The following is a 25909-nucleotide window of genomic DNA, read 5'->3' as shown; positions in this document are numbered from 1 at the left end:
GCGAGTCCGAATAGTAAGCAACGGAACTGGTAGTGTTGTATCTTCCCGTGATCCTTTATCACGAACCTGAGGAATCTCTGGTGTGATATATGGATGGGCACGTGGTAGTAGGCACTCTTTAACTTTAAAGTGCTCATCGCTGAGTCCTTTATTAACAGTATGCATCACACCGTTCTGTTTGTACCTGGTTGTCGGCGTGACGATGCATGTCTTTGCTTTAACGCTTTACTCCTTTCCCCGAATTGGGCTGGGATACTGTTGGCTGTTACCTGTATGGAGCCTGCTCAGTTCCCTGCTCTGCTTCGTAGCCGTACATGTGTTGCAAGGTCTTTGCTCTGCTGCTTGACCATCTGCATGTGCGGTCCCTAGTTGCCGCTGTGGAAGCTGTCTGCGGGTTGCGAGGTCATTTGCAGCTGGTGCACGACTTGCCACGCGTGTCTAGGCTTGCAGATGATGCCAGGTGCTCCAAGCCTCAGTTCCTGCACTGACTGTACTGCAATGGTTTCTGTGTGTGCTTAGGGCGTGCGCGACCACACCTCCCCTGCTTTTATCAGGGTTAGTGTGTGTATTTGAAATGCTGTCCCCAGCCAATTGCTGAGGGGCAGCTCCTATATAAACTTCCCCTTCCCTGCTGGGTGTGGCCAGAGCTACTCACAAAGCTCCTGAACTTTGCCATGTGTGTTTTGTGTCTGAGTCCCTGCACCTCTCCTGTCTGTGTTTTGGTACCAAAGTCCCTGCCTTGATTCCTGCTTTGTCCTGTTCCTGCGCCCTGCCCTGGAGGCGGTATATGCAGGCCTGAATCTTTGATCCTGTACCTGACCCTGTCTGAACTGTGTCTGCTGTTACGTTTCTGGAATCCCTCTGTGTTGTTTGGAGCCTCACACCCAGTGACAGTCTTTTTGTAACAGGTGTTCTTGCTGAGCATCTACTACCCTGTGCTCTGACTGCCATGCAGTGCTAGCTCCATGCAGGACCAGCAATCCTGCGGTTCTAGCACCATCACGCTTGAGTTACTTCCTAGGTCTGATGCCCGGAGCCTGACGACCGCAGTCTGGAACTTGATGACCGCTGCATGGAGCTTGATGACTGCATTGGTGCCTGTAGGTCGTGTCGGATGTCCTGATGATGTCCCGATGTCCAGCCCGCGTCCTGATGATGTCCTCATGTACCCTTATGTCCTGCCTGCGTCCCGATGATCCGTTGGTGCCTTGGGGTCCACTGGTTGGTACCCTTCTGGGAGGTGTGGAGTTGGGAGCCTGGCATAGCCCTGTTTCTTCTATGTACTGTGACTTTACATCAGTAAATTTTACGCTCTTTATAACTGAAGTTGTGCGGTGTTATCTAGTCCTATGTGTCTTTGTCCACATGCTCAGCTGCCACAGAATCCCGGTCGCTGCCCTTCCCTAGTTTGGGTAGGCTTGGTTCCCCCTCTGTGGTATAGAGGGTCCATATTGCTTCCCCAGGGGATGGCTGCCCCTCGTCGTCAGCGTGGAGGCGCCTGCTGGGCCGCGTCGGCAGTCGTGTCAGTATGACTGCTTTTAGAGATTCCATCTTGAATCTTTTGTAGGTCACCCACCGATTTAGTGGTTTCAGGTTTATTATAGTTCGATATTCTCCTCCTGTTTTTTTTTTATTTTATGGAGAATAAGGTCGAATAGTGACCCTGAAATCTCTGAGCATGAGGTACCTGAGGTATGGCTCCTATCTCTATTAGCTTTTGTACGTCTTTTAAAAGTCTTTGGTGGGTCACCTGAGACTGCGTCGGGGTTATGCAGTATCTTCTGGGAGGTCGCTCGGTGAACTCGATCTTGTACCCTTCTGCGACCGTGTTCCGAATCCACGGGTGCTGGGTAATGTCCTTCCAGTTTTTTGGAAGTAACGGAGTCTCCCTCCTATCTTCCTGGCATCATTGTCTACTAGGTCTTGCCCTCTGCTCTTGAGAACTTCTCCCTTTTGGGTAGCTCCACCTGCCGGACTTTCCCTTCCCTTTATAGCCCTGTCTGGGATGGGAGTGGGTCCTCCGAAAGGACCGCATTCTCTTGGGTTTTTCCTCCGGAAAACCTTTCTTTTTGTCGGAAGCTTTCTTGAGTAGCTCGTCCAATACGGGCCCGAAAACGTGAAGTCCTGAGAATGGTATAGAGCACAGTTTGTTCTTTGACTGAGTGTCTCCTGTCCAGGACCTCAGCCACAGCACTCGTCTAGCTGCGTTAGACAGGGCATTATTCCTCGCAGCGAAGCGGACTGATTCCAAGGCGTCCGCCATGAAGTCGGTTGCCATCTTCAGAAGAGGTAGTGATTTTAGAATTTCCTCTCTGGGGGTTTGGTCCCTAATTTGATCTTCTAGCTCGCTCACCCATAAGCTCATTGATCTGGCTATCAAGGTGGCTGCTATGATAACCTTCATAACGGCTGCCGACGCTTCCCAGGCTTTCTTGAGGAGGTCCTCTGATCTCTTAACCATCGGATCCTTCAGGCCGGAGGAGTCCTCGAAGGGATTAGCCATCATCTTTGATACCCTGGCAACGGGTATGTCGATCTTTGGGACTGTCTCCCACACTTTTGTGTCTTCTGGATCAAAAGGAAGGTGGTATCTGAAGTCCTTTGGGACTATCAGTTTCTTCCCCATTTCTTCCCATTCTTCCAATATCATCGCCAGCATGTGTTTATTAACGGGGAACCCTATTTCTACGGGCTCTTAGCCCCCCAAACATCTCATCTTGGGTTGTTCGTGGTTCTGTAGAATATTATACATTCATTGTGTATCTGACCGCTTGTTGGAGCGTGTCAGTGTCTTCCGAGGAAAAAAGGTATCTCTTCCTTTCTTCCGGAAAAGCTGCCGAGGAACATTCGCCGGAGTCAGGATCGGAGTAGTCTGACACCTCTCCTTCCTCTGAACTCTGTTCCAGTTCCCATCTGGGCCTCTTAGGACGTGGGGACTGTGATGGTACAAGTGCTGCGACTGTAGTCTGCACCTCTTCTCGGATCATAGACTTTACATTGTCCAAAAGAGAGGACTGCTCTTGTTTAAAGAGTCCTGATATTCAGTCTTCACATAGCTTCTTTGTATGTCCCCCGGCAGGAATCTGGCCGAGCATAGGGGGCATTTATTAGGTTTCCGCTTGGTGGCCGTGGTGGATTGCTTAAGTGCTTCCTTGGCCTCAAAAATATATATAGGGAACAGGCTCTGTATGCCTATGTCTGGAGATCGGTATGGGACGCTACTCTTTACTCACATGGTCCGGGGCTGGCTCTAGGAAATAGACATCTGGACGGCTACCACTTTCCATATTTACTGAGTCAAGTGTGCTGTCCGTCTGTGTGTCTTTAAATAGTCCGCCTTACCCGGCTTCAAGACATCTGATTCGTCCTCCTTCCAAGCCCAGCTGCTGCTGTGGTGACATGGCTGGCCTTGCCACATACGCCCCCCCCGTGCACTGACCTGTCGGGGTCTGAATCCCCGTCTCTCCCGACAACCCCCCCTCCCCCCCGACGCACAGAGTGCCAGAATCCATAGGACGCCGGCCCCGGTGGAATCCCTCCTGCCCCAGGCCGCGTCGCACTGGGCGCCGCCATGTTTGTCCTTGGCCCCGCCTCCGGAAGTGGTCACCGGTGCGCCCTCCGATGACGCGACGGAAGTCTAGGGCACGAGGCGCCTGCTGCTCTGCAGCCGGACCAACAGCTGCTGCGCAGAGCCCTCTGGGGAGCAACCTGCTCGACTCCACGCTGAGGGACCTCCGGCAGTTTTAGCGCCTCTTGCGGAGTGGGTTCCGCCTCCACTGAGAACCCTCTGGAGAGTGCACCGCTTCTCCCGGGAGCTCCTGCTCCACCAGGTCCCGACATCCCGAAGAACGCCGGCCTATTCAGGCACATCATGCACCTCTGCGCTCATCTGCGCCTGTCCCTGATAGGGACAGGAAAAACACTGAAGGGTGTTAGTGGGGAGGGGCTATTTAACCTCTTCTGTGTTCCTGTCCCTATCAAGGATAAGAAGGACAACCTTCTGGTGGTGCTGTCAGGAGGGAAATAACTTTCTGACAACTAAACCACTAAAAGCTGTAATACAGGTGTAATTTTATATAGAGGTCAAAACCATAAGTATACAAGTGGTTAATTTATTGTTTTGAGGGTGTAAGAGTCCCTTTATTGAAGTTGCTGCTTGTTTATGCACCACAATCTGGAGTAGATTTCTGTTAATAGGCAGGCACTAACTTTGCATCCTTCATTATAAAAAATAGATTATGTGGTGTGGCCCTTACAAAACAGAAAGAAAAGTCAACTTTCTTAAGGGAAGAAAATGGTAATTAATAAAAAAAAAAAAAAATTAGTGATGGATGAACCAAAACATGTGATGTAACAATGACCCGGAGGGGTCCGGCTGCAGTATGTGACTATAGAAAGAAGAGAAAGAAAAAAAACATGCTGTCGAAATGAGAATTGTGGTTTCCATCCTGCTGTCTCAGGAGGCTCTGAGCACTCACCAGGCAGTAATAGTGCAGGGTCAACTTGTGTTCTACGTAGGTTTTCTTCTCCCCGTATTTCTCGGTGCAGTCGTCTCGACGTCCACATAGGATGCAGGCTATTAGGGTCATACAAGGAACCAAGGTATAAATGGGAACTTTTTTTTTTTTTACATCAGAAATTACTGTATTTTTTGTGAGCTGTGACAATATTCACATTTTGCCCTACCCTCTGGTTTCTATCTACTGTCCTACTGCATGGTTTCCGTTATCCAGCCAAGTACAAAGATACCTCAAATCATGGTGGTCATCGGAATATATTTGGTCATTCATCAATATTCCATCATACAGTGCCTGGAAAAAGTATTTATACCCCTTGATGCTTCCTACATTTTTTCCCATTACACCCACAAACAATGTTTTTTTATTGGGAGTTTGTGAGTAGCAAGTACCATATTTATGTAGTGTAAAGCAAATACTACACTGTTTCCTAAATATTTTAAACATAAGCGGTAAATATGAAAGTTGTGATATTCATTTGTATTCAGTCCCCTGTAGTCCGATAACCCCAAATACAATCCTAAGTGACCAACTGCCTCCTTAAGGCCGGTTTCACATTAGCGCTTTTTAAGCGCACGCACGGCCGGGGGTAGCTCCGCCCCCGAGCCGGCTCTCTGCCCGGCGTGCCCGCCCCTTGCTTGTATCGCCGCCTACTAGCGGACAGCGGCGCCTGCGATCGGCGCACCCTATCTTTAGCATAGGGTGCGCAGATCGTGCGCAGGCCGTGCGCTAGTTGCGCTTTGACCTGCGCTGCGCACTTTTGACGGTGCGCCGTGCGCGCCAAAATCCGAAAAGTTTGATTTTGGCGCGCACGGCGCACCGTCAAAAGTGCGCAGCGCAGGTCAAAGCGCAACTAGCGCACGGCCTGCGCACCCTATGCTAAAGATAGGGTGCGCCGATCGCAGGCGCCGCTGTCCGCTAGTAGGCGGCGATACAAGCAAGGGGCGGGCACACCGGGCAGAGAGCCGGCTCGGGGGCGGAGCTACCCCCGGCCGTGCATGCGCTTAAAAAGCGCTAATGTGAAACCGGCCTTAGTCTCATCATTAGTAAATGGAAACCACCTGTGTGTATGTTCTCAGTACGCCTACCGCTGTTCTGTGAAGGCCTCAGCATTGTTATAAGATAAAGGGGATGTACAGTCACAACAAGTCCCTGAGGATAGGTGATAACTTGCTGATTGGTGGGCGTCTGATCACTGGGATTGGACAATCGGTGCAGGTCCCAACAGTTGGACACCAGCTGATCAGCACATTACAACCTCTCTTGTAGATAGTTGATATTTGTTTTCCTGGGACAGTATCTTCATGGCTGCTGGGCCGAGCGCTGTGTTCTCTAGTAGAGATGAGCGAATATTTCAAGATTAGGTTTACGATCGTCGAATTTGCAATATTAGCGGATTTAATCGAATATTCATAGAACAACAGCCAAACACCATGAGGCTATGTGCCCACGTTGCAGAAATGCTGCGGAATTGTCTGCAGCATTTCTGCAACTCCCCGCCGTGGGTAAAACGCATGCGGAATTCGCATGCGTTTACCCGCAAAACACAAGCGTTTTTACCTTGCAGAATGCTAGCGCTTTTCCAAGCGATTTGAAGCATAGCTTGAAAAAGTGATTGACAGGTTGGTCACACTTGTCAAGCATAGTGCTTGACAAGTGTGACCACGTTTTTACTATTAATGCTGCCTATGCAGCATCAATAGTAAAAGATAGAATGTTAAAAATAATAATAATAAAAAAAAAAAAATAGGGATATACTTACCTTCTGTCGGTCCCCGGAGTCCTCTCGGTTCTCAACGGTGCTGGCAGCAACTTCCGTTCCCTGGGATGCATTGCGCGAATGACCTCTGATGACGTAGCGGTCTCACGAGACCGCTACGTCATCAGAGGTCATTTGCGCAATGCATCCCTGGGAACGGAAGTTGCCGCCAGCACCACTGAGGACTCCGGGGGCAGACAGAGGGTAAGTATATCCCTATTTTTTATTTTAATTGTATTTTTAACAGGAATATGGTACCCAGGAGATGGAGGAGAGTCTCCTCTCCTCCAGACCCCGGGTACCATTCGCACATGAAGCGCTCAATTTACGCATGGTGGGCATAGCCACATGCGTAAAGTGAGCGTTTCAGTGCAATCCAATGGCGGAGGAATCGCCGTGATTCCACAGAAATAATGGACATGCTGTGGATTTTACCGCTATACGAGTCCGCAGAGGAAAAATCCGCAGCATGGGCACAGCAATTGTGGAATCCCATAGGATTGCATGGGAATGTGTTTTTTTTTTAAGCGTTTCCGTAGCGGCAAAAACGAAGTGGAAACGCTTAAAAAACGCAACGTGGGCACACAGCCTTAAAATCAAAGGGAAGCAACAACAAACGCATACACAACACCTTAAAACGGCCCAAAAGCTGTCATAACACACCAAATGAGGGAGAGACACAAGGAAAGTGGCCTCAATTCAACCACAGTACAAATTTTAGAATGGCACAGCAGCAATCAGCCAGGCATGAGGTATGGGGGTCTGGGCATGCATTTACAGCTTTGAATTGAACGTCTAAGTAAGACGAGGTGGGTGAAGGATCGGTAAAGGCCCCCCCTTTGCTGGGAGCCCTGAAAACACATTCAACAGCTCAACCTGATTTCATGCTAAGCCACAATCAGGTGGCACAAATATCAGTTTCGCAGACTACGATTGTCAGAAAAATCTAAGGATATTAACACGAGTAGTTGACTCAACAGAAGTGGAGGCCTGCCGATCTCAGAGGCCTACTGCTACAGGCAACACACATGAAGGAGACCCAACCAGAAGTCTACACATTTCCAAAAATTTGTGTCAGACACCAACAAAGTGGCATCACTTGCAATAGAGTACAACTAGTATAATGGGGACCACCAGCACCTCTTCCACTACAGCCAACTTAGCAGATGGATTGGAGACCCAATCAGGAGTCTTGAAATTAAAAAATAAAATTAGGGCCCGACACCACCAAAGTGGCATGTATTTCAACCACAGTAAAAATAGTACAATAGGGACCAACACATCTTCCACCACAGCCAACCCAGCAGATGGACAACCAACCAGAAATGTTCACATTTCCAAAAATTAGTGACAGCAACCAAAGTGGCATCAATTTTACCACAGTAGAAATAGTATAATGGTGAGCAATACGTTTTCCACTACAGCCAACCCAGCAGATGTAGACCAACCATGACTGTTCACTTTACCACCAATTTGTCAACAACTGCAGCAGCAGCAACAGCAGGCACAGAAGCCACACGAAAGATAGAGTGAAATTACGTGAGAGAAATGCAACACACTAAAAACTTCAACATCGTCTAATCTGCACAGTCTGCAACTGGGGTGCAAAAGTCAATGGAGATCCATGACTGCGCTTATCTTTCAGGACACCACCAGCAGCGCTGAAGACACGTTTTGAGAGAATGATGACTGCCGGGCATAAAACCTACAAGCTGTGACATGTGAGCTCAGGCTACTCATCCAATTTTGAAGAACAAAATGTGAAAGGGTCCAAACCCTCCCTGATGGAATTGATATTCAGTTCTAGATACTCCTCACCATCCTCTCCATTTGTTCCCCATGTGTCAAACATTGACTATGGTGGACAAGCTGGTCTAAAAAATGTTTCAAAGGACTCACAGAAATTGCTTCTGCCGCTTTAACTACTGCTAATGTTTTGGTGTTGACACACTGACGTGCTGGACGTTGGAAGTCTAGAGATGCAATGCACATTCTGTGCCTCACTACTGTCTTGGGGAAAACTCTCTCTAAAGGTTGTGTAAAAGCATGTTTCGATACTCCAGCATACACTGGTCTGTTATGAATGGGTCACCAAGGAGAAAAAAGCAAAACAAGCTAAGCCACAAAAAACCAGAGAGGTTGGTAACTATGCAGATTCCTCATCTTACCACACAACTATCAGCAGCCGTGGAGCGTGCCTACGATGAACCTAGACGCCTCGTCACGGCCGGAGGACTACATAAGCCTAAAGCAAGAAAAGGGAAAACTAACTGCCCCAGAGCAGAACCCAAAGGAATAGATAGCCCCCACACATGTATTGACGGTGAAACAAGATGAAGGCACAAACACAGGCAGGAAAATAGGCTGAGCAAACGATGGGGCCCAAACTAACTAGACAGGAAAGGAAAGACACTATCTGCAACCTGCAAAAAACCCTACAAAAATAATGTCCAACACTTCTGATAGCAAAATTAACCCTTAAGTCACTAGACTTCTCCCACTATATCAGCACTCTGAAATATTCTGAGACAGAGCAAAAAGAGACCGAACTAGTAAGGGACAAAAAGCCAATTGGCAAAATACTGATAAATAAGAGTGGAAATTCAACTCAGCCCCCAGCCGAGGCTGGCAGACCACACAAAAAACTGAATAGACCAACAAAATCAAGTGTAAACATTAGCAGAAAAACTTCGCTTTAGATGACTGGAACAGAGCTGAAAACCAAGAGCTGACCAGCAACTGAATAGGGCGTCGGCTGTCTTAAATCCAGTCTGAGAATCCTGAGATCCAATCGTCATCCTCAGGTGGCAGATATCCACCGATCAAACCAGCCGCACCACCTCCCGTTACCACCAGAGGGAGTCCAGAAGGGGAACTCACAACTGGTGAACCAGAGAATGAACTCACAACACTGGTCCCTTTCAGGGCAGGAAGCATTTGGCAAAATTTACTCTTATAACGTGTAGAACTATGCGGCGACCGGCGTCGAACGCAACAATGTTGCAATTTGTTGCGGTTGCAGCATCGTCAAAACGACGCATGCGGAGGCATCCACATATACCCGCACGGCTTGCGTACCCAATGTTAAAGATAGGTATGCAGGCGGCATGCAGACGCAGGCTGCATGCAGACGCAGGCGCGGCAGTGGGCGGAGCTTCACGGAGGAAGTCCGCAGCTCTGCCATCAGCAAATCTGAACCTAGCCTTACTTGTCCGAGTGTCTGTGGTGAAATGCGCCCTGGCAGACAAAGATTTAGTCAAGGAACGGGTGATGTCTGCGACATAATGGTGTAGTGCAGGCACAGCTTTCTGAAGAGAAGTAATGGCAACTGAGTAACGGGTACTGGGGGGGCCTGCGACGGCCATCAGCTTTCAGAAACTGTCCGTATCTACCAGGCGGAAAGGCAGCATCTCTGTTGCTAACAGACTGGAGATGGTGAAGTTCAACCTCTTAGCTTTGTGATGTGTAGGAGAAAGTCTTAGTTACTCACCGGTTAACGGTATTTTTCGGAGTCCATGACAGCACCACCTGAGAGAGGGGATCCGCCCTTTAGGAACAGGAAACCTACAGATACAAAAGGGTGGCACCTCTCCCACGCATCAGTTGGATTACAGAGCACAAGAGGACTTCCAAGGTTAATGCATGATTTATGTACAGTATTCTTTACAATTATAAACTTTTATCACCAGTGAGCATATACAAGAGGAGACGTGCACACCCAAATTAAACTAAAGGGAGGGAATATACGGGTGCTGTCATGAACTCCGAAAAATACCGTTAACCGGTGAGTAACTAAGACTTTATTCGGTCGTCCATGACAGCACCACCTGAGAGATTTACAGAGAGTAATATCAGCTTTAGGGAGGGACTACAGCCTGCAGCACCCTTATACCAAAAGAGTGGTCTGCAGAAGCACCCAGGTCTAGCCTATAATGACTATAAAAGGTGCTCGGAGAGGACCAAGTAGCCGCCTTACATATCTGGTCAATCGAGACTTCTGATCTTTCGGCCCATGAGGTCGCCATGGCCCTGGTGGAATGCGCCCTCAGCTTCCCGGGTGGCGACCTGTCCTTTGAGGTGTATGCTATTGAAATCGCCTCTCTAATCCATCTGGCTAGTGTATTTTTTGATGCCCTACAACCTTTCCTGGGGCCTTGGTGAGAGATAAATAGGGCATTATCTTTCTTCCAGGGATCGGTGACTGTCAGATATTCTATGAGGCCTCTCCTGACATCCAGGGTGTGTAGTTTCTTTTCCTTCTCGTTAGTTGGATTAGGGAGGAAGGATGGGAGAACTATTTCCTGTGTCCTATGGAAACTAAAAACTACCTTCGGCAAGTACGCTGGATCAGGTCTAAGTATCACCCTATCCTCTTTGAACTGTAAATAAGGAGGACACCTAGATAAAGCCTGGATATCGCTTATTCTGCGGGCTGATGTTAGAGCTACCAGGAAGGCTACTTTGAGGGACAGGTTTTTTAGGGAAGCCGACGAGATAGGTTCGAATGGGGTTTCTGTCATAGCAGTGAGGACTAGGTTCAAGTCCCACGGCATGAATCTATCCTTCATTATTGGCCTGGATCTACCTGCCGCCTTAATGAACCTGCTTACCCAATAATTACCAGCGATGTTACAGCTAAAAAGGGCCCCCAAGGCTGACACTTGTACTTTAAGGGTACTGGTAGAGAGCCCCATGTCCAGACCTTTTTGTAGGAACTCTAATATCTGAAATATAGGTGCTGAATCCCCAGCGACTACTCCTGAGTTTTGGAGGAATTTTTTCCAAATTCTAACAAATTTTTGTGGTAATGATTTTCCTACTCTTGAGTAGGGTGTTAATTAGGTCTGAGGAGAAGCCCTTCTCTTCTAATAATGACCGTTCAAACTCCACGCCGTCAGATGTAGGCCAGCCACCTGAGGATGGAAGACTGGCCCCTGGGACAGGAGATCCGGGATGTCCGGCAGAACCCAAGGATCGGACACCGACATGGTCCTGAGGCATGAGAACCATGCTCTCCTGGGCCAAAATGGAGCGATAACTATAACCCTCGCTCTGTCTTTCCTGATTTTCCTCAGGACCAGGGGTAGAAGAGATAGGGGAGGAAAGGCATAGGCTAGTCTGAAGTCCCACTTTATCAGGAAGGCATCTACCGCCAGAGGATTCTCTCTGGGATTTAGGGAGCAGAATTGTTTCAATTTCCTGTTGTCTCTGGTGGCGAAGAGGTCTACCTCTGGATATCCCCACTTTTGTACAATCAGATTGAATATGGAGGTGTTTAGGGACCATTCCCCTTGCTTTAGCTGATTGCGGCTTAAAAAGTCTGCCGTGATGTTGTCCCTTCCTTTTATATGCAACGCTGTTAAAGATAGAAAGTATTGTTCTGCTAGTTGGAACAACCGCTCTGCTACAATCATCAGGGGTCTGGAACGGGTCCCGCCTTGGTGATTGATATATGCCACGGTGACCTGATTGTCGGAGAACACTCGTACGTGATGGCCCTGTAGATACACAAGGAGCTTTTTAGCCGCCTGCTCTACTGCTGTCAATTCTTTTAGGTTAGATGACATTCCTAACTGATGATGTTGCCATTGGTCCTGGACTAATATTTCACCCATATGAGCTCCCCAACCGGAAGGACTAGCATCCATGGTGACTATGCGGGTTACGTTATACTCCCAGGGCACCCCTTTAGACAAATTATCCTTGTCTAACCACCACTCTAGGGACTCCCTTGTGTTACGGGACAAGGTTAGCTGACCCTCCAAGTAACCCCCAAGGACTTTTTGATGTACTAAGACCTCGCTCTGTAGTTTCCTTGCACGAAACTGGGCCCACTGGACTGCCGGGATACAGGCCGAAAGAGAGCCTAGAAGGGACATGGCTTTCCTGAGGGACATAGTGGGGTTATTGGAGGCGTTCAGGATCTGATAATGGAGGCGAACAAGCTTCTCCGGAGGCAGACGGCATTCCTGTTTCTCAGAATCTAGGGTTAGGCCCAAGAATTGTTGGACTTTCATTGGTTGCAACCGAGATTTTTTGACGTTCAGCAACCATCCTAACCGTTCTAGGGCAGACATTGCCTTTTGTAGCTGTTGTAAACAATGATTCGCCGTTTTGCCTACAATAAGAAAATCGTCCAGGTAGGGGATCACCAGAATGTCTGATTCACGTAGATGGGCCATGACCTCCGCTATCACTTTAGTAAACACTCGGGGAGCGACTGCCACTCCAAAAGGGGAGGGCCGCATATTGGAAATGTCGAATTGACCCATCCAACTGAACCGCCACTCTGAGAAACCGCTGATGGCCTGCATGGATGGGTATATGGTAGTATGCGTCTTTTAAATCTAACACCACCATAAAGCAGTTTTGGAACAGCAATTTTATTGCAGATTTAATTGTTTCCATTTTAAATGGACGTATGACCAGAAACTTGTTGAGGGCCTTAAGGTTTATTATTGTCCTAAAGGAGCTGTCTGGCTTGCGGACCAGGAACAGAGGGGAGTAGAATCCTTTCCCCCATTCTCCCTCTGGAACCTCTATTAGGACTTTCTTGGCGCACAGGCCATGAACCTCGGCCTCCAGGGCAGCTTGTTCTGAAGCAGAAGACCTGAGTGGGGTGATTTTAAATTGATCAAGGGGGACCCTAGAAAACTCTAGTCGTAGTCCCACGGCTATTATCCCCAAAATCCAGCTGCTATTAGAGATCAGAGACCAGGATGGGTAGAAGGCAGCTAGTCTCCCTCCTACCGGAGCAACTAGTCATTGGGGCGGCTTTTTCGTATCCCGAGCTGGACCTTCCTGGCGCCCCCCTCCAAACATGAATCCTGTACCTTTCCTTTTTTTCTCATCCCATCTGCCCTGATCTCTGGACGGCCTTCTCCGGAAAAAACCTTTTCTGGTAAAGGGACGTCTGTAAGAGGGGTTCGGGAGACTGGGAAATTTCTTTTTGTCATCTCCAGCTTTTTCTAACAATTCGTCCAAGACGGGGCCGAATAGGTACTCCCCCTCGCAAGGAATGGAACAGAGATGGGACCGGGCTTGAATATCTCCCGGCCAGCATTTTAACCAGAGCGCTCTTCGCGCTGCATTAGATAGACCCGCGGCTTTAGCCGCCATTCTTGCAGAGTCTGCTGAAGCATCGGCTAAAAACGCCGCGGCATTCTGAATGATCGGCAAACTTTTCCGAATAGATGTTCTTGAAGCTCCGTCTTTTAGCTCGGAATCCAGCTGATCTAGCCAGACCATCATGGATCTGGCTGTACAGGTGGCAGCTACCGCTGGTCTTAATGCGCCTGCTGACATCTCCCATGTCCCTTTAAGAAAAGAATCTGCTTTTTTATCTAGCGGATCTTTCAAGGAGGCCATATCGTCAAATGGTATGGCGGATTTTTTAGACGCTTTGGCTACTGCTGCGTCTAGTTTCGGGGCTTTATCCCATCTGTTTACTACCGGGTTATCAAAGGGGTATCTCCGCTTAAAGGCTGGTGGCATGGTGCCCCTTTTTTCCGGTCTCTTCCATTCTCTGTCAATTAGGCTCTGGACCTTATCGTTTAATGGAAAAGCTCTGCGTTTTTTGGGGTCTAGACCACCGAACATTATGTCATGTGCTGAGAGTTCCCGTTTTTTGTCCGCTACCCCCATGGTGGACCGTATTGCTTTCACTAATCTGTCCATCTGGTCTAAGGGAAGCAGAACCGGCTAGAGTCTTCATCCGAGGAAGACGACGAGCAGGCCGAGGAGTTGTCACCTTTCCTAGGGGCGACTGAGGCCTCCGAGCCTGAACCACTAGCCTCTCTTCTCCTAGAAGGTTCACTTTGAGGTAAGACTTTCATTTCTGCCCTGATCATCTCTCTCAGGTTTGAAGTGAAGTCAGGTGTCTCTTCCGCTACCTGCATAAACGGGGGAGAGTATAAGGGCCTGACCATCTACCCCTGGACTCCCTGTCTTTATTAACCACTACCGTCTGCCGTATGCATGGCTGGCATAGTTTTTTAGGGTGGCCATCTGGTAGGGGGGAACTACAGAGGGCACATTCCCTGTGCTTCTGTTTTCCCGTAGCCTTCTTCCCCTGCAAAAAAACATAAGGGAACACTGCATCAGGGTACATTCACGGAGATCTCTTACCCATGCAGATGAAGCAGGTACCGGATCACGGAGGGAGGCAGGGGGATCCTTTCTGGAGGAACTTTCACGGCTTTGGTCGCTAGTTCGTCTCTGCTTCCTCTGCTGGCCACTCGTATGCGGTTTTGTCGTGGCCTGTTTATGCGGGCGCTCCTGCTCCTCGTCCTGCTGGTCTAAGGGGGCTTCCGTCGTATCCATCGCTGGGGCCTCCGGAAGCACCACAGCGGCGTCCCCATCTGCCTTATATGGCCTCCTGGTGTCCGGGTCAGCAGGTATCCGGCCATAGCACCACCCACCCGGGATCCTTTCGGGCACTCCCTCCCCCATGCTCCGCCCCCCCCCGCCTTACTCAGGCCGCCGCGCGACCCCCGGACAGGCGTACACCCGCGGCGGAGGCCGGCACCCGACTTCCGGTATCGGCGCTTTCGCTCCGCCACTTCCGCGGCTCACCAGAGCCCTGCGGAAGCGCGCGCGAAGGAGCCGCGCAGCGCCCCTGCACGGAATGCCTCCTAGCCCCACGCGCACGCCGCCATGACCGCTGCCAGGGGCCACGACCGGGAGGACCGGGCCTGGGGGAGCGCAGCAGGAAACCCGGGGCATACATACCAGGTGCTGGCGCTTCGGAGACTGCATCCACCGGACCCCTGCTCCACCTGCTTCGTCCACTGCCGTGGTGACCTACCCGGCCCCACCGTGGCGCTTCCAGGGACCCCGCACTGACCGAGGTAGGAGACCCCCTCGCTACCTGGGTCGGTCAGCCGGCCTGGGTATTCAATGACGACTCCATGACGGACGATCTGTAGAGAGTCCTGTCCTCTAGGAACAGGAAACCAACTGATGCGTGGGAGAGGTGCCACCCTTTTGTATCTGTAGGTTTCCTGTTCCTAAAGGGCGGATCCCCTCTCTCAGGTGGTGCTGTCATGGACGACCGAATAAAACAATCTTTTACATGACCACAACTGTATGATCATGGGCTGACTGCAGTGGGTAGAATACGGTGAACCAGACACTACTGGACCGTGAGAGAGATGCAGGCAGAGATGTGTCGGTGGATTGATAAAATTGTTGTTTGCTCGTTCTCTCAGATCATCCAAAAACAGCAGGTTTGTCTGCTTCCATTACAGCTGACGGGCTCTCATTTAGCCTGACTGGAGCGGGTAAAGAATCCAAGGTTCTACAGTCGGAGACCTGTGTCACAATACTTGGCACGGTAACGGAGGAGGAAGCAGCAGCAGATGCGATTGATTGGGTGGATGGTTGATGAGGTCCGCCTGTTAGTGGGATTCCCAGAGTAATGCATGTTCATTGCGCATGTGAAGGTTCATTCATGTAGTAGTCAAATTACTGCACTTTTTCCCTCTACTCAGTTTTTTTTTTTTTGCAAAGTTGGCCGATTACATGAGTTGGCTCATCCTTTGCGGTGTCAAAAAAGGCCCAGACTAGGCAACCCTTGCTGCCCCTGCCAACTGCAGATCAGAGAACCACGCAGGCCACAGCCACATTTGTGGCAGAGGATGCATTGCTCGTCGTAGCTGCATCAGTACGTGTCTGCGCCATACGACACAACGTAACCTCTTCGTCTTCCCCTCAGATGACCTACTCAGCTGCTTGCCTCTGTGTTCCCGCCAAATGGGATCTACAACCTCATCATCCTCTGTGTTACCACTTTCCTCGGCCTTGGAGTCGCCCTCCTCCTCCTCTTCCTGCCCTGACAGCATAGTACAGTCCACGTGAGCCTCAGACATTTGAGACTCATCAGGATCACCTCCCCCCAGGGGTTAACGTCTGATGACAAGGGTCAGGATGCTGCTCGGACCCACTCAAAGATTGGAAGCTAGCGAGCAGGGGCCTCATTCCTCTTCGTATCTAAATGTGATTATTGCTATTACGTAATGTCTTTTATTGTCTGTTTAAGTCCCTTCTAAAATGTAAAGTGCTGAAGAATATGTTGGCGGTCTAGAAATAATAAATAATAATAAAAAATTATAAATAATAATGTATTATTTTTATTATTTTATCCTGCTCCGGTATCCAGGCTAAAAAAGTTTTGAGCATCAGTGCAGATTTCCTCCTCTTCACTCTGAAGCTTTTTAGTACCCTTCTGATGACCATGGCATAGAATGTTTGGCAGTTGGATTGTTGTGACGCAGGGGGATAATTGAGGTGCCATCTCTGTGGCCTGTACTGTGTTGAGGTGGATGAAGAGGAGGAGAGGCCACTTGAAGCTGCACCTGCCATCCACTCGAGAACATGCTCTTTCTGGGTCTCATCAACAAGACGTACCACCACTGTGTGTCTGCCAAAGAAAGGCCTGTCCAGTAACATAAGTTGTCAGTTTTCTTTGTATAGGATGTGATGTTGCTGGTTCACTAGCACCTTCACAAACATTACTACCTAACCCACGAACACCTTGAACACAAAACTTAATTCCCCTTACACCATAACCTCGTTTTTTCCCCAATCATGCTGCTCAGAGAGTGCAGTAGGAGCACAGCATTAACAACTAAAAATGCTGCATATCCTGCTGTTTGTAAGCAGCTTCTTTGCAGCCAAAAGGTTTTGCCTGCAGAAAAAAAACGCAGCAAAAATACAGCGTGTGAACATAGCCTTACATTTCTCACTCTCCCTGCCGAGTAGAGGCACACAGTTTTCCATGACCTCTTGTTCATTTTTGGCTCCACTCTCATCTTTTGCTCTGAAGTTTTATGCATGAGCCTGATGTAAAAGCATAAAAATGGATCTACAGATGTATGTAGAGGTGTTACTGTGACTTCTGTATGTACAAGTCTATGCACACTATGCTCAAAAGTATGTGACAAAGGAAAATAAACTGTCTTTTGCTCTTAGCCCACATTTATATTCTGCCAATCTGTAGTTTCCTTTTAGATTTTCATGGCTCTAGATTCTGAAAACGATAACGCTCGTCTGCCCGCAACAAATATAGCGACAGATCTCAACATATCTTATGTCAAAAACCCAAGACAAAGCAAAAGTGATTCAGTGTACAAATAAACAATTTTTTTTTTCACAAAGAATAAAACGACTGTACTCACGTAGGCTGGTTGTGGCAGAAGGGCTCAAGGTGCTCATATGGACACCTTTACCTTTTTTTAGCCTCCTGCAAACAAATACAATGAATGTTAATGTTTACAGGCACTGTAACTTCTAAGATATGGCAATGTTTACCGAGTGCAGTTAAAGAGCTTGTCCACAAAGTAGAGACAGAGACCCCTATTCCAGTGATGTGTCACTTACTGGGCTCTTTTCTGTAATTTTTTAAAAAATTATTGATTTATCTGCAAGAGATCACTAGATGATCATTAAAACTGATGGGATGTAGTCCTGCATATTCATGAGCTCCATGTATCCCCCCTGCTTTCTGTCTATGCACAGTGGACACAGAAAGCTGCCAATCAGTGGTATGGGCGGGGTTATACAGAGCTTAGCATTCAGAGAGCTGCTACATCTGCAGCAAGCAGCCCAATAAGTGACATTACTGGAATTAGGATCTCTTTCTCTACATTACGCTGCTCTCAGATGGGTCTGCAAAAACATGGTGACAGATTCCCTTTCACCTCCATTCAATGTTTACATTTGACTTGTGCAGCTCATCAGTAAGGCTAAGGTCTCATGCAATGTTTTTGTAACATTTTGAAGCAAAACCTGCTCTATTGACAGTAACAGGGCATTTTTTTACTTTACTTTTGGGATTTGTCTGCAGTATATGTTTGATAAAGTTTGTTTTACTCATCAAAATGCTGTGAAAAACAATTTGCTGAGTTTTTTCACTTTCTCGTTGCTTTCTATGGATAAAAAAAAAAAAAAAACCACTGCAGTTCTCAAATTCCACTAGGAAAATAAAAACAAACATCTGCAGAAAAAAAAAGCAGCTGAAATGCTGCATGTAAACACTGCCCAAGTACTATGGCCCCCCACTGAACCAATAGGACAACAATTTTATATGCTGAAACAACTTCTACTATAATAATATGTCATAACAATATATTTTTACAATTTTTTAACTTTCCTGTGGATTTCGCCTGCGTTTTTACACCTGCGGATTCCTAGAATGGAATAGGTGTAAAAAAACGCTGCAGAATCCGCACAAAGAATTGACATGCTGCAGAAAATAAACCGCTGCGTGGAATTTTCCGCCGCATGTGCACAGTGTTTTTTTGTATTACATAGGGTAAAATGGTACTGTACACTGCATGGAAAACTGCTACAGATCCGCAGGGCCAAACGGGCAATGTGTGCACATACCCTTAGGCTCTCGCAGTCGCCACACCATTGGCGCTCCAAAACTGAGACTTTTTGCCTGACCCTTTAACTTTTTATGGGGAAAATAACTAATAGGCAGGTAGTTGCTAAAGACCTGCCTATTCTGTCCAAAGCCACCGAGTGGTCACAGAAGGCTGCGGACCAGGGCTGTGGAGTCGGAGTCGTGGAGTCGGTGCTCATTTTGGTGGAGTCGGAGTTGGAGTCGGTATAAAATGGACCGACTCCGACTCCTAAAATATATAATAAATTGGGTACAGTAATTCAATGCAGGATGTGCTGAATATTTTTTCATAGGAGTTTGGGAAAGTTATGAAATGTCCTATAAATGGCTGTTATATTCCTGATCTAAGGCTACATTCACACACAGCGTTTTTCCTGTGTTTTTTGAGGATACGTTTTTCAGCTGCAAAAGCAGATCAGCTTTTTAAAAAACTGAATCACCTGAAAGGTTTTTGAGCTCATAGATAATGTTTTCAATAGCAAAAGCAGATTAGAAATCTGCTCTATCCATTTATCCATATCTGTCTATCCATATCGTATCTGTACCAAAAAGAATGAAAGCCGGTTGTACACCAATATATATTCTGTTCTATCTAAATATCTTGATTATTGGATCATAAAAATGATTAAATGTCTGAGGTTCACATTGTACTACAATAAATTTTTCACTTAAATATAAGCAATATGTGTGGGAGTCGGAGTCGTGGAGTCGGTGTAAGGGAAATTGAGGAGTCGGAGTCGCAGGTTTGGCTTACCGACTCCACAGCCCTGCTGCGGACAGTGTTTCTGTGGCTTCCACTGACATCATGTCAGATGAGCAGCACTTCTCTTCCGCTCTGCTCTACAGACAGGGTGTCTCTGCCGATGTCATGCTGATTGACAGCCAGCTCCCCGAAGTTAGGCAGCAAGGAAGCTGCTGTCAATCAGCATGACATCTGCAGGGATGACCCATGGACAGAGCAGAAGGAGCTGCTCTGTTATGGGTGATGGAGAGAAGCAACAGAATTGCCAGATCATCTCCGTGCAGAACAGAGAGGCAGCAACTGTTTGTATTGTTCAATAAAATACTAGTGATGAGCCAACGTGCTGGGATAAGGTGTTATCGGATCACGCTCGGGTGCTAACAAAGTGTGTTCTGCGTGCTCGAAAAGTATGTTCCAGTCCCCGCAGCTGCATGTCTCGCTGTTGTTCGATAGCCGCAACACATGAAAGGATTATCTAAGGCTACTTTCAAACATCAGGTTTTCGGCGTCAGGCGCGATCCGGCAAATATTTCATAAAACCGGATGTGACGGATCCGTTTTTCTGCCGGATCCGTCTTGTTCTTGACAGACAAAACCGGATCCGTCTCATCCGTTTTTCGACGGATTACGCCGGATCCGGTTTTTAAAAACACCCCTTGTGGCCTTCCGAACGGGATTGGCTACTGGAAAACTATATATAGAGTGTTCCTACAGCCCTTCTTTGACAGGTTGTAGAGGAGAAAGTGCAGATTGGAGAGAAGAGCAAGTTACTGGCGAAGATGGATGTTGTGATTGGAAATATTTTGAAGAATTTGGCGGATTTTACAGCGGAGGCGAATCGTTTGAGGGTGATTGTTCTGGAGAAGGAGAGAGCGAGACAGCAGCGCATCAGGCATCGTAGACGACGTTTGTGGATCCACCCCATCACAGCCAAGAGAATGACACGTGGGGTCTATTCTACACTCTGCATGGACCTTCGACGAAACCCAGAGACATTTTTTGGATATGTTCGGATGAAAATGGAGAATTTTGATTACTTGGTGGAGCGCATTGCACACCTTATAAGAAAAGCGGACACCTATTGCCGCTTCTCTGTTTCACCCGCAGAGCATCTGATGGTGACTTTAAGGTAAGCCACATTTATTGGATATGCTCGCATCAGAGCACACTTTCACTGCAATCTTGTTGGTGGTAGTTTGTATCTCCAGGTGTTATAGCTGAGTTTTGGTATGTAATGCTGTGATTTAAAACTAATTGATTGTTTTTTAATTCCCCACAGATTTCTTGCAACTGGAGAATCCCTTTCGTCACTGCATTTCCAGTACAGACTCGGGATTTCCACCATATCTGGAATAGTGAAGTACACATGCCGTGCACTGTGGGACTCCTTAGCTGAAGAGTTTTTACCAGAGCCCACAACAGAGAGGTGGATTGAAATTTCAGAAAAGTTTCTACAGATATGTCAGTTTCCGAACTGCTTGGGCGCTGTGGACGGGAAACATATCCGCATTGTAAAGCCAGCCGGATCAGGATCAGAATATTTCAATTACAAGAAATATTTTTCAATTGTCCTCATGGCCATCGCTGACGCGGAATACAAATTTATTGCTGTTGATATTGGGGCCTATGGCCGCTCCAATGACTCTCAAGTTTTCAAACTGTCTGCCATGGGGCGTAAACTGTATGGAAACACCTTCCAGTTCCCACCCCCTAGACCGCTGCCGCAAACATCTGGTCCACCTATGCCATTTGTCTGTGTAGGGGATGAAGCCTTCCAGCTGTCAGAACACCTTTTGAAACCGTACGGTAGCAGAGGATTGTCAAGAACAAAACGCATTTTTAATTACCGCCTCACAAGAGCAAGAAGAATGGTTGAATGTACCTTTGGTATTCTGACAGCCAAATGGCGGGTCCTATTGACTGTGATCAACCTCAAGACAGAAACTGTGGACGAGGTGATCAAAGCTTGCGTGGTACTCCACAATTTTGTTATCTGCAAGGAACCCATTTCCATTGAGGACACATCTGAAGAAACCACCTTGCAAGATTACCAGGACATTACCACTAGAAGTACTGTGACGGTTTCAGTAATGAGGGACAATTTTGCACTATACTTTATGTCACCTCAAGGCAGAGTACACTGGCAGGATGACAGAGTGTGAAAGATTTGTGCCACAAACTTGTGTACCTTCTGGACCAACAGTATATACCTTTGCCAACCAAAGTTGGCTATCTTGTCATGGTCTCTATTTTTAGCTTTAGGCCACAGGTGTGTACCTGGTTGTGTTTTATGCAAAGTATTTCACCTTTTAACAAAAGTTGTGTACATTGTTAGGAAATCACCAACAATAAACACAACTTTTTAGGTGAAATACTTTGCTTCAAACACAACCAGGAACATAACTGTGGCAAAAAGCTAAAATTTACCCACAGTTATATACCTAGTTTTGAATACCATTTTACCTTTTAAATACCCTGTATTTAACCTTTTTGGCCGCAGAAAGAAATGACAGACAACCAGTGTAAAATAATTTAACTTTTATTGAAAAATGTTTTTTTTTGTAAACTGTTTTTAAATTTTAATAAACTTTTTTAATAAAGCTTTGAAACCATAAAACTGGTCATTTTTATTAAAATACACACATATTATAAATCTGTGTAGTGTGGGGTGGAAATACTGCTGGAGGGGCTGCGGGACACTTCGACACTGGGAGTGTGGAGAGAGGACTGGGATCGTGGTGGGGAAGGAACAGTTAGAGGTGAAGGTGTGGAAAAAGCTACAGAATGGGTGGACATGTGGGAGGCAGAAGAGGTGGTGGGCGGTGGAGTGGAGGGTTGGGCAGGGACTGTAGGAGCAGATGATGTTGATGGCAAGTTGTATGGGGAAGGAGTTTGGTATGGGGCAGGTTGCTGGAAGTGGGGAGGTTGCTGGTACTGGGGAGGTGGATGGAAAGTGGCTGGAGGGGGTGCAGGTGGAGGAACTACTGGGGTGGGAAGAGGAGGTTGGGAGGTAACGTGCTGGAGAGCACCGTGGCATGAATGCATTACATGCATCTGCTGGGTAGGAGATAGCGTTTCCATGCGCTCCACAACAGACCTGAAAAAGGTGTGGTTTGGCGAAGATCTTGCTTCTGAATGCATGGTTTGCAGAAGTGTCTTCACCTCCAGAATGCTGGAGTTGATCTGCTGAAAGCCTGCAGAGATTTGCTCTGACAAGACTTTTAGACAGTTCTGGAAAGATGCATTCAGATGCAAGAACTCTGGCGCATAAGTCTTTTCCTGACCCCTCTTCCGCTGCCGCCCAGTACCCGCAGGTGTACTAGAGGTGGCAGGGGCAGAAGGGTGGGGTAAAGGGAAAGCGATGATCTCACCAGCAGCTTCATGTAATGTAGGCGGCCATGATCCTCCTGTGCTGGTGGATGGGACAGAGGGGTCGAATGTGTGGGAAGGCTGGGAAGGTGCAGATGTACCGGGGCGGTCGAAGTGTCCCTCGGTGCCGGTCTCCTCAGGGATCGCCTCAGAAGGGTCCAACCGTGCAGGCTCCCGAGTGCTGCTCACCGTGCTGTGGAATAAAGAGAAAAAAAAACAATTAAAAAAGTGACATGGCATGGCCCTGGCTGAAAAAAAATTGTTACATCTAAACATTTTTTTTCACATGTGGTGTGTAATATTTACCTTCTGGTGACCATTGTATCCCGGAGGAACGACAGGGCTTGTGCGTACTTGTACTTGCTCCTGCGTCCTCCAGATCCACTCGGGGCCCGCATCTCTTTATTGAACTCCTTTTTGAAACGATCCCTCACAGACCGCCACCGCTTCACAATTCTGTCCCCTGAAACGAGAAAGGAGTGGTTAGTATACAACATCAGTGTTTCCCAAACTCCAGTCCTCATGGTCCCCAGGGGTCATGTTTTCAGGATTTCCATAGTAAATAGAAATCCTGAACACATGATCCGTGGGGACCACGAGGACTGTTGTTCGGGAAACACTGGTTTACATCAAGCAACCGGTACTGTATATACTTACGCTCTTTAATCTGGGCCCAAGCATCGAGGTCCTCCCAGCGGTCCACAAGGAGCGAACAGATTTCCTCCCAGAGTCGTCAGGTAACGATCAGGTCAGCGTGGCGGCGGTCAGCCATATTCCAGAGCGGCTCCCTTTCTCTGACGAGATCGATGAGGTGGTCCACATCGATTCCTCCATCCTCACCGTCAGAGTCGGGAGCACGCTGTGCAGGCTGTTAAAGAAAAAGACAAAAATAACATAATTAGCCTCCACAAAAGAAATGAAATAAAAAGTGCAAAAAAACAAAGCAAAAATATTTATACTTACACGCTGGTGACCGCCGCGTTGCTGTCGCCGACGACCCTGGGAGGCACTGCGAGGACCTCTTGGCCGAGCACCAGATTGAGAAGACTAGAGAAGAAAACAAAAAATGTTATGTCTTTGGATGTAGGCATTTGTTTGCTGTGTGTGGTCTGCAGAACATTGTTTTCTATGTGTTGTGTGTAGTGTGATGTTGTGTTTCTGCGTTTGATGCAAAAAACTTACCAATTGTGAGCCCACTCCAGGTGTCTGTCCACCCCTTCCTTCTTCTGGGAGCTCCTCTTCATCTTGTGATTCCTGTTTTGAAATAAAAGGCAATGAATAGACATATATTACAGAGATGATGGATTTTGGAAATAAAAACTTACCGTCAAACGCTGACGATGCGAGGGAGGGCTCCCAGAAGAAGATGTGCTGTCCTGTTGATGGCCAGACTCCATGGCTGTGGGTATTGCTGCTGCTGCCAGTGATGCCATTTCTGCTGCTGCTGCATCTCTTGGGCGGCTGTTGAATAAAGAGAAACAAAGGGCCAATGAATATCTTGATATTCCATGGCCCTAGTTTGGAGGAATGGGGGATTTGATAATTACCGTCTGTCGTCTGCTGCTGGACTCCCCTCCTCAGCATGTTCCATTTGCTGCTCCATTTGGCGTGGTGGTGGTGCTGATGGTGCTGCAGTGGTCTCCTGCCTTCTCCTGCGCCTGGTTGCTGTCTTGGGTGTGGCTGAGGGTCCCACTGTCTTGCTTTTATATATGTGTCTTGTGGGCAGAGCTACTGAGCATGCTCAGAACAAAAAAAACGGATCCGGCCACCGGATCCGGCTTTCGCCGGATCAGGCGCATTGCGTCGCTCATAGGCTTTCATTGTGTGAAAAAGCCGGACACGCCGGATCCGGCGTGTCCGGCTTTTTCGCCGGAGACAAAAAACGTTACAGTAGCCGTTTTTTTCCAGACGCCGGATTGAGACACATTGCCGGATCCGGCGAAAACCGGATGAAACGCATGGCCATCCGGCGCGATCCGGCGCAAATGCAAGTCAATGGGGGGGAAACCGGATCCGGCATTGCATTTCGCCGGATCCGGTTTTTGTCAAAAGCGCCGGATCGCGCCTGACGGCAAAAACCTGATGTGTGAAAGAGGCCTAACAAGCAGGCAATACCTGCATGTGTTTCAGCTAACAACCGCAAAAATGCAGGCGCAGGGACATATTATTCGTGCACGCCGAAGTCACTCAGTTAGCACCCGAGCATTTTCAGATAACACCTTATCCCAGCACGTTGGCTCATCACTATAACATAGCATCCAGACAGCAGTACTCCCCCACCGCTTGCTCTCCAGTTAATACGGCAGAGGTGGGGACATCAAATGACAGGCTCGGCGATTGCCTGCAGTGGTCATTAGATGCTGACATGTCATCACTGCTTAGCAGAATCGATAAACACCAGAAGCAGCAGTGGTGAGCCATCACTGGAGAAGCAAATACAGCCAGCATTATTTCTATGCACAGAAAACCAATAGATTTAGGAAAAATAACAAACGAGAATGCCGTTCTTTCAGGGTGATTCAGACATCTGTGACACAGACTACGGTGCGCAGGTAGGTAGGAGTGTAGCGACCAGGTGAGGGGCCCAATGAGAATAGTGCAGCCATTCAGGGGGGCAGCACTGACAGCAAGCTACAGAGAAGCCGCACAGTTACACTCATATCGTGACTGACACAACCTGCACCAGCAATAAGGCCTCAGCGCAGCCACTGACCAGCTGGCAGAAGTACGTACCGAGAGCGGCGCTCCATGACCCGGGACGTCACCGACTCCGCTTTCTCTTTCACTCCCCGTCAATGTTCGAACTGCCACCGAAATTCAAACCCTAACATCCGGCTCCATCCCGGAAACCCCTCAATCCGGGGGGGCGGAGCTCGCGCCTCACGCCTCGCTTTCACTGGACGAGTCCATTGTGTGACAGGGGGAGTTATGGGGCGTGTAATGTATGTTACGGTGAGAAATGGTTTCCTCGTTTTATCACATCGTTTTTTGTGGGATTAATTTAACAAATCCCGTTGTCCATTTCTTCTCTTGAAAAAGATTACTCGGGTTCGTACTTTGTTTTTTTATGCAGTACCGCTCTACTGCGCATGCTCAAGTACGTGACACCCTGCTCT

General features: G+C 48.0%; 1 protein-coding gene across 1 annotated transcript in view; it reads right to left on the bottom strand.

The window, feature by feature from the left end:
• Positions 1–25679, bottom strand: part of G2E3 (G2/M-phase specific E3 ubiquitin protein ligase) — an 86794-nt gene extending 61115 nt beyond the window's left edge. The window contains exons 1-3 of the mRNA XM_073577801.1: positions 25527–25679; positions 17454–17518; positions 4479–4576 (exon numbers count right to left, since the gene is read on the bottom strand). Of these exons, the coding sequence (XP_073433902.1) occupies positions 4479–4576; positions 17454–17518; positions 25527–25543 (180 nt within the window). The 5' untranslated portion in view covers positions 25544–25679. The remainder of the gene's footprint in view (positions 1–4478; positions 4577–17453; positions 17519–25526) is intronic.
• Positions 25680–25909: the final 230 nt, after the last annotated feature.

This window comes from Dendrobates tinctorius, unplaced genomic scaffold (genome assembly GCF_039654945.1).
Source record: "Dendrobates tinctorius isolate UK_male_01 unplaced genomic scaffold, ASM3965494v1 ptg000057l, whole genome shotgun sequence".
In the NCBI taxonomy this organism is placed as follows: domain Eukaryota; kingdom Metazoa; phylum Chordata; class Amphibia; order Anura; family Dendrobatidae; genus Dendrobates; species Dendrobates tinctorius.
The sequence above is the reverse complement of the archived record's forward strand: the minus strand, read 5'-3'. Positions and strand labels throughout refer to the sequence as shown.